The 8,832-nt window shown below is 40.3% G+C and overlaps 1 protein-coding gene and 1 long non-coding RNA gene across 3 annotated transcripts; one reads left to right on the top strand and one right to left on the bottom strand.

The window, feature by feature from the left end:
- LOC144049449 (uncharacterized) lies at nucleotides 1–1,696 on the top strand. The gene is made up of 3 exons (XR_013293570.1): nucleotides 1–276; nucleotides 1,019–1,113; nucleotides 1,185–1,696. It is a non-coding gene; the product is annotated as an uncharacterized LOC144049449 (long non-coding RNA).
- Nucleotides 1,697–2,451: 755 nt separating this feature from the next.
- On the bottom strand, nucleotides 2,452–8,706 carry LOC144049448 (UDP-glucuronosyltransferase 3A1-like). Of its 2 annotated transcripts, none has more exons than XM_077562390.1 (10): nucleotides 7,684–8,706; nucleotides 6,327–6,428; nucleotides 6,124–6,244; nucleotides 5,879–6,042; nucleotides 5,630–5,767; nucleotides 4,513–4,721; nucleotides 3,500–3,645; nucleotides 3,341–3,426; nucleotides 2,984–3,203; nucleotides 2,452–2,879 (listed from the first exon to the last, which is right to left on the bottom strand). In XM_077562390.1, exons 1-10 carry the CDS (start codon nucleotides 7,763–7,765, stop codon nucleotides 2,612–2,614), a joined length of 1,536 nt encoding a protein of 511 aa, XP_077418516.1. In that variant the 5' UTR covers nucleotides 7,766–8,706; the 3' UTR covers nucleotides 2,452–2,611. The 2 variants fall into 2 exon arrangements, with proteins under 2 accessions (XP_077418516.1, XP_077418515.1); XM_077562389.1 differs by having other exon boundaries at nucleotides 2,453–2,879; nucleotides 5,630–5,794.
- Between the last annotated feature and the right edge of the window lie 126 nt (nucleotides 8,707–8,832).

Genomic DNA, 8,832 nt, shown 5'->3' with positions numbered 1-8,832 from the left:
AGGTTAATTGTACCTTCTACCATCTAGTGGAAGAACCACATCAGTGGTTAGCTATCCGGTGCAATTGCAGTGTGCAGTAAGCTAGCTAGCTAGCTTGCTTGTTATGGCTATACTCCGCATACAGCACAATTTAAAGAACAGTTCGGTGGTGTTGTTGTTTAAATGCCCAAGCGAGGAAGTAATGCCGCGGACAAGCTCACCGCCTGTTAGCTTGTGAGCTAGCGGGTGGCTAGCACCTCTCGCCTTAATATGCAGAGCCCTATAACTACCTCGGTGGTAAGTAAACTTCAATTTCCAAATGCCCTTTTATTCTTCTTAATGGCCGAACACTAATACCGAAATACAGCAAATATTATTTTTTTTTTTTAAACTGAGAGTTTGTATACAAAGACTAAAATGAAGGACGCTTTTGCTATAAATTTTAGTTAGTTTTATTTATTTAAAATGTAGTATTAGTTCGTTTTTTGTTTTGCTAAATAGATGTTAGATGAAATAGCATCACCTACACATTTGAGAGCGGACTAAACAGCTTGATTTTGATTTGATATACTTTGCGATTCATTCAATCGTTCAAATTTTATAGGGTTGACAACACTCTTCTCTGTGGTGTGACAAATATAGAAGACATTTTAATTTCATTTAAAAGCACTTCATATAACAAAGAGTGCTAATTTCAGTATTGCATTGCAGCTGTGTTACAATACCGGCAATGAATCGCTGCACATTACCACGCTGACTTCACTGCGCGTGTGAAGCAGCAGATTATAGACGTGTGAACGTGTTGTTTTATTCCGCAAACTGTATTGTTTTTTCTTCTTTAACATTTCGTGCCAACAGCTTGTCAGATTCTTCCCCTCCTCTCGTCTAATTTGTTTGCTTTCATTCCTCTTCTGCTTCATTGCGGTTTCATCTTTTGTTTTTTTTCCCTCCTTTGCCATTATTATCTGTCCCCCCGCTTGCTGTTATATTATGCTTGGGCCCGTTTTGCCCGGCCCACTTGGGATTGCGTGCGAGGCAGAGGAAGACATACTGGCACCTGCAACTGCCAGACAAATGAAAGGAAGAGATGGCATGAAGGATTGGACAGCTGAATGGGGGAAAGAGAGAGAGAGAGTGAGAGAGAGAACATGCCGCCCTAATTGGTCATTCTTTCCTTGCTAATTTATCTTTTCCCCCCAACACAGATGTAAGGGGTGGGAAGAAGGGCAGAGGAAGGGAAGGGGGGAGGTCCTCCAAGACCTTTTCTGCTCTCCACTGCCGAGTGAGCGCTGACCGTGAACATTGCCGGGCCTTGTGTAGGAGTGGGAAGCAGACTGTGCCAACAAGCAGGGGAGGCCGCGGGGGTCGGAGTTGAGGCCTGCAGGTGTGGGTGCCAAAAGAAGAGCCTGGAGGCCACATGGCTACTCACAAACAATGGTGCACACTGGTGGGCTTATGTGGGTATTTTTCCCAAAAAGTGTGTTTACGTGTGCCCCCCCTCCCGCTTCTAGCACAGTCAGGTCAAAGCAGCACGAAGGTGTGGGACAATGTAGCAGTGCTGTACAAAGACGTCTGTGTCCAGTGGTGGGAAGTAACAAAGTAGAATTATTTTAATCCGGTATTTAAATAAATTACAGGTATATGTACTTTGAATATGTTGTTATAATGACTTGCCTTTTGATGTGAGTGTCTTTTAAATATAAGTGCTTCAGACCATCACCGCTAGTAAACATCACAACACGTCAATTGACATAGGTTTCGATTGGAGCCAGTAATGCGTTTAAGCTGGTTTGTCAACTGCCAGTTGAGCTTATAGAAGAAGAACAATTTGTTGTAATGTTGAGTAAAAAATGTTTTAACATTTTTCTTTGTTTATCTTAATAAAATGTTGAAGTACTCTACTTTCTTTAGCACAGCTGGCAGTTTAATCGACATTGGAAAATGTAAAAAAAAAAATAATAATAATAATAATTGTGATTGAGGTCATTCTTCAGCAAGCCAGGCTGATAATGTAAGCCAAGCCATTTTGAAGCCAATTTTCCAAAAATACGTTCCCTTTAGAATATTACTCAAAACATTCCCATGCACTGTAAATTATTTAGAGTAAATTTGACTATTTAAAGTGGGACCAAATAGACTCAGTTTCAGAGTAACATTTACACTTGGAAGAGAGTAAAATAAAGAATCGGAAAAGAGATAGACAATCTACGCCCTGAGTCCCGCAGCTCCTGCTGTGTGTTAGTATATCACTCGTTCCTCAACCCTTGAGTGACTTTTATTTATTTCCCCAATTCTTTATTTTACTATTTTACAAGTGTAAATATTACTCTAAAACTGAGTCTATTTGGTCCCACTCTAAAATAGAGTCAAATTTACTCTACATAATTTACTAACAGATGATTTCTAAATCCCAACAAATCAGACTTGTGTCGTTTGAGGTTCCACTAAGACTTGGAATCATTTTATTTAAAAAAAAAAAAAAAAATGGGTTCAAGACTTTTGGTCATGCAAAGATCTTCTACATCAACATTAGTGGCTCGAGGATCCTTGTTCGATTCCCTCGAGCAAAGCACCTGACTCAGTAATGAGCAGTATCGACAGAATGGTTCACCAGAACTCCAAAAGAGTGCTACTATTCTGCTTTTTTGCTGTCACCTTTGCTTGTCTTGCTCTTGCAGAAAATCCAGCAGAGAAGGACGGAGCCGCCAAGACCCACCAGGACGAGGGCAAGCAGATCCAGCAGGTATCTCTGGTACCAAGGCTGCTGCAGTGAGGCCGGCCACAGATGAGCTCCACCTCCGCTGTGCAGGATGTGCTCCACCCACTGCACAAGTCGAAGTGCGGGGGGCACGGGGTGCGATCTGTGGATGCGGCTGAGGGCCAAAGCTGCCGACTTGAACCTAAAGAGAGGGGGAGGAATCACGAGAAGGATAGATGGTCGATAATAAGAAATTTGCCTGTTTTTTCATCATATTTGCTTGCTTGCGAAAACCCGTGCACGCACCTGACGTCCCGCACGACAGTCTGGATGGTGGAGCTAAGCAGCTTGCCGGTGATCCGCGTGGGGCTGATGGCGAGGCCCAAGCCCTTCGCTTCAGCCTTCACCACATTGTCAAACTGATCTCCAAACAGGGGGATGCCCAGGATGGGAACGGCGTGATACACCGCCTGAAGAAGACTGTTCTGACCTCCGTGCGTGATGAAGAGGCGCACCTTGTCATGTCCTTGGAAGAATTGGGAGAGTTCATTTGAAAAACATAAGGAATAAACAAATCCTGTTAACAATAATGCATATCAACATATAATATATCATTTTCTGATTTGATCTTTTTTTCAACTGTATAACGAAGTGGACAAACACCAAGCAAGTCATTGAGGGGCAGCCAGTCCATGAGGAGAAGATTGGAAGGTTTGCTCAGGTGAGACGGCCAACGCTCGCAGTCATACCTGAACGCAAAAACAAGCATCAAGATCAAAACACACTTTTTGTGTGAGCGCACACATCGTGACAAACTTGTACCTCCAGATCACGCCCTGCGGGACTACGGAAAAGCCATCCACCAGTTCTACAAGGAGCCGGTCCACAGACACGGAAGAGACCATTGAACCCAAGGCCACGATGATGAAACCTGACTCTCCGAAAGTGGAGATCCACGAGTCAAGATCCTGCAAGTATTTATAATGCATATTTTTTTTCACAATTGAAAACACTGTGACCCATCACCAATGACAGGACATTGTGATTTCCTAGCAATTCTTTCTAAATGTTAATCAAAGATCTGAGCAAATGTGTTATTTCAGAAGTGTGTATCAAACTGGTAGGCGGTAGGCGGTAGCCCTTCGCGTTAATCAGTACTATTCACTCATTCACTGCCATTGACGGCTAAAGATGTCAAAAACTTATCTGAACTATTCCTATTAGTTTAAAAAATAAATCCACTTCTGTTAACAAGAGTATGAAAACCTAGAATTTTATTTATTGTACATTCAGAACGGATATAAAATTAACGATTAATCGTGAGTTAATTCATGCGATTAATCACGATTAAAAAAAATAATCGCCTGACGCCCCTAATTTTTTAAAATCATTTTTTTCTTTTTTTAAATCGCGTCAGGCGATTAAATTTTTTAATTGTAATTAATTGCATGACTTCAATAGTTAACTCACGATTAATCACAAATTTTATGTGTTCTAAATGTCCAATATTTTTTTCCTAGGTTTTCATACTGTTGTTAACAAAAGTGGGCGGGGAAATGTTAAACTAATAGAAATAGTTCAAATGATTTTTTTACGTCTATAGCCGTCAATGGCATTGAATGAGTTAACTTAGAGTCCTTTCTCAGAAGCTATCGCTGTTAGCTAACGCTATTCTGTGCATACAGCACAGCTAAATGCAGCACTACTGGCTAATTTAACTATATTTAATTCAACCAATTTACTTGGTTGTTTAATTTCCCACTTAATGGGTGAGCAGGCACTCAACTTCTATAATAAGCTACATATCAGAATGTATTGTAATGAAGAGCACTGACCTGCTCCAGAGGCTTTGCGGGTTTATTGAGGAGCCCCCCCATCAACACGGTGGCAGGCAGAAGCGGCTGCGGAAACTCCAGCGAAAAGTCGGTGTTGAAGGCCCAGAGTTCTGCCTTCTGGTGGAACTCATCCAGGCCACCAGGGGGGGAGCCCGAGGTGAGGTGGCGCTCGGCCACGTCCTTGAAAATGGACCAGACAATTTTCTGACCTGTCCACGAGAAGTGGACATTTTTTTAGGATGATGTTACAATAGTTTACTGTATTCTTTTGAGAATGTCAAAAAAAGGGTGTACAGTGGAACCTCAAAATGACAATGCCACAAAGATGAGTGAAAATCGTGCCATTGCTGTACTGACCATTGTTGTCTGTTTTTGTTGTCATTGTTGTCTGAGTGTACAAAAAGTGCTATATAAATTGAAAGTTGTTGATTTTATTATTATTATTATTAGTAGTAGTAGTATGAAATCAAGTGCCACATATAACAAATGGTAAACTGTGCATCTAACAAAACTCAGTTTAGCTTGGCTGCTTACATTTTGCCTTTAACATGATACTGTTTCAGACTTGTAGTCCCCCTGCCGCGTGGAAATGGGCAAATCATTGTCCAAATTGGTAAAGGGGTGCTATTACAGTATTTAAATCAGAATGACTCGCTTATCTTTTTGATAACAGGTAGATCCCGAAATATTTACTAGGTTGCTTAATTTAACGTTCGTTGGGTGGGAAGGCATTTCAGAGACCTAAATATTTGTAGGCAACCAATCAAAAAGTGAATTGCACTTAACATATCGCACCCTCTTTAAAACATTATCTGTACAATTGATCAAAGTTATTTTCCGAGTATTAATTACATTTTTATTTTAGACAACCAGTTTTTCGCAATGTATGCGTTTGACTTTTGAGGGGCCACTGTAATATAATGAAGCTATGCAGATTAAAAAAAATAATAATAATAATAAATAATAATAATAATAAATAAGAATAAATATTTTTTTTAAATAAATAAATACAATAAAAATACAATAATTTAAAAATAAAATAAAAATAAAATAAAATATAAAATAAAAATAATAAATAAAATAATACATAAATAAATAAAATTGTATGCATCCTTACCTACAGCCCCCAGGAGAGAGCAGATAAAGTTCTTCGCACGACCCCAGATGTCCATGCGGTCCGACAACTGCGAGCTGAAAGCTGGCACTGAGGAGATGGAGGCGGGGATGGCAATGGACAGAGGTCCGTTCAGTGAGCCTGGATAAAAGGCGATGTAGGGGACACCTGGATGAGGTAAAACGGGTGTGGAATTACATTTTCGGAGTTTGTACAGCAACGCGTAATAATTAATCACTGAGCTCCAAGTACCAAGTTTGTGTGCTACGATGAAGGAGCAGGGGTTAAAAGCATCCAGGATAGCGACGTCATATTGCTCCTTCTGGAGGAATGTTATTTGATCGCTGTCCCCTAAGAGCTTGTCGCACTGATGAGAAAGGTGGCCCATGAAATTTAAAAAGCCATTAAAGCTGTCCCTGTAGGAAGAAATTTAGTTTGACTCCAAATCACAGCAGTAATGAATGTGTAGGTGATAAAGGATCTCAAAAGTGTGGTACCGGCCCAGTAAAAACTGTACTTGTTGTTCCAAGAACCAGCCGTTGTATTGCTTAATGTAATCCTCTCCTAGGGACCAGGTGCTGGTCTGGTAACTGCCATTGCGACCGGCATAGGAAAAACCTGACAGATGTGATGTTATATGAAAAGGGATCATATAAATCAATATTGCAGAAAAAAACAGCACAACAATCTGAAACAATACCAGTTATGAGAGGGTTGCCAAGCTGCAGGAGCATGCGGACCTCGTGGCCGTGCAGGTGGAAGTTATGGGAGATCTCGTCAAACAACAAGTAGTGGCTTCCTCCTGCAGGAAAGATGGCATCAACAACTGCTGGGCTAGTAGACACTCTATTAGACAATCTAATATGTTATATGCACCCCAAGTAGTCTTAAAATGGCCTTCTGATTTGTGGAATATGAAGTAAGCGAAAAAATACACCCATTTTTTATCCATCTCTGGGAGGTGGCCATTGTGCCACTTGCTGTCGACTAAAAACGTCATCATAGTGCTTAAGGGCTCAGGTAACGACCGTCATGGCGCACCTGTTTTTTGGGTTTGGTCATGTAACATTCACAAGCTGAGCCTTTAAGGCGCCGTGATGTCATTTTCAGTCACCGGCAAGTGACAAAATGGCGGCCTCGAGGTGGATCAAAACGGGTGGATCTTTTTGCTTAATTCATATTCTACAAACAATCCGAATTAAGTATTTAAATTTGTGCGGGTGCAAAGGACATTTTTTTGAAATGTGCGAGGAAGCCACTGGGTCTGTCGGGTCAATATAATGTATTTAACACACCATGCAAATAAAAAATACTAAAAATATGACTAAAATAAGAACAGAACAAGAAAATTATTAAATGTATTTTGTTAAAAAAATTATTAATTTTTTCACATTTACATTTTCCCCCCAGAATTTCAAACTGTAAAATATCACTGAAGAGTGCTCTTACTAATTAACTCATCCACTGCCATTGACTGCTATGGACATCAAAGATTTATTTGAACTATTTTTATTAGTTTTTTTCCACTTTTGTTTAACAAGAGTATGAAAACCTATACTTTTTTTATTGTACATTTAGAACAGATATAAAATTTGTGATTAATCGTGAGTTAACTAGTGAAGTCATGCGATTCAATTACGATTTAAAAATTTTAATCGCCTGACACCCCTAATTTTTAATAATCTTTTCTTTTTTTAAATCGCGTCAGGCGATTAAAATTTGTAATTATAATTAATTGCATGACTTTAATAGTTAACTCATGATTAATCACAAATTTTAGATCTGTTCTAACGGTACAATAATTTTTTTCTAGATTTTCATACTCTTGTTAAGAAAAGTGGGAGAAAAATGTTAAACTAATAGAAATAGTTCAAATGAATTTTTGACGTCTATAGCCGTCAATGGCAGTGAATGAGTTAAAAATACACCTATTAAAAAAAAAAGGAAAAAATAACATTATATAATTTCCCGTGTCATTTTTCCTGTTCTTTTGATGGCTAGTTAAGAAGAAACGAGAGGGGGGGAAAAAGCATGACAATGACTGCACCCCTACTCACCAATTAGGCAGACAGTCAGGATCTTGGCAGACTGGAGCAGTGGGAGAGCCAACAGCCAGCACATCCAAACCACAAGCCCCATGTCGTTGGTGCCACCCTGATCTGCGGCCAAAGTCCCGTAAATAGTCTTCCAGTTTAAAAATAAACTGTAATGAAAGCGTTCTTGTGCGAGTGTCTGCCTTGTAAAACTCCCAGTAAAATTATAATTATTGATTGCAGCAGGCAGAATTACAATAGGGAAAACAATTCCACCCACAAGAAAGCAAAGGAATCCAAAAAATGAGTTGAGTAGAAAAAAAGACAACGTTGCATTCAGAGTCAAGCTGATGAAAGGGAGAAGGCGGCAACAATGTCTGGGTGTCACTTTGCTTGGCTGTCAATGTAAATTAATGGAAAAATTCCGACCTTAAGGCGCTGATCCTTGTCATTCAGGAGTCGGCACGCCAGGCTGAGTGAGTGGTTCTCTCCACATAACACATTAGCCTCTCCGTTTTTCTTCTAAAAGTCAGACACTCACATGTCTACCAGCATTGGACCTGCAGCGTTAATGAAAGGGAGGGACCAGGAGGAGGGGCGGCGGCAAAAGGGGGGCTCAGGGTCCCCCAAAGCACGTCTTTAATCAAATTGGATAAATAGGAATGTGAACTCAAGTCAACACAATAATAATTTAGTATTAGCTAACTTTGCCTGCACTTTCATTCCTGTTTTTGTCCAAATGTCATTTGTTGAGTAATATTAGCTTTAAAATAAAGCCTTAATGAAATGTTTGTTTTGCTGATTACGGGATTGATTGGAAGGGGCGCAGCAGTAGGTAGGACAGCGCATCCCGACTAAATGAGCTACAATAGGCTTGCGGGTGCTCCGGAAGGTCGCTGCTGGCAAGTGAGGCTTGACATGTAGGTTATCTTGGACAATGCGCTCATTGTGGACGCAAACCGATGCTCCTCTGTGTCAGAGAGGTCATTAGAAAAACAAGTGAATCAGAAAAACTGCTGGAGTGTTTCAGGAAAAAAGAATGCCGAGTCAGAGAGGTCAGTCCCATCACGAATGATGTTTTCAGGCAGCCTGCTTCGTCACTTGGCTCAAGTCGCCTACACGCGTCGAAACTATAGAATGTTCGACTCAATCAACACTGAAGTTACTAAAGCA

Source organism: Vanacampus margaritifer, chromosome 3, assembly GCF_051991255.1.
Source record: "Vanacampus margaritifer isolate UIUO_Vmar chromosome 3, RoL_Vmar_1.0, whole genome shotgun sequence".
NCBI classification, from domain to species: Eukaryota; Metazoa; Chordata; class Actinopteri; order Syngnathiformes; family Syngnathidae; genus Vanacampus; species Vanacampus margaritifer.
The sequence above is the reverse complement of the archived record's forward strand: the minus strand, read 5'-3'. Positions and strand labels throughout refer to the sequence as shown.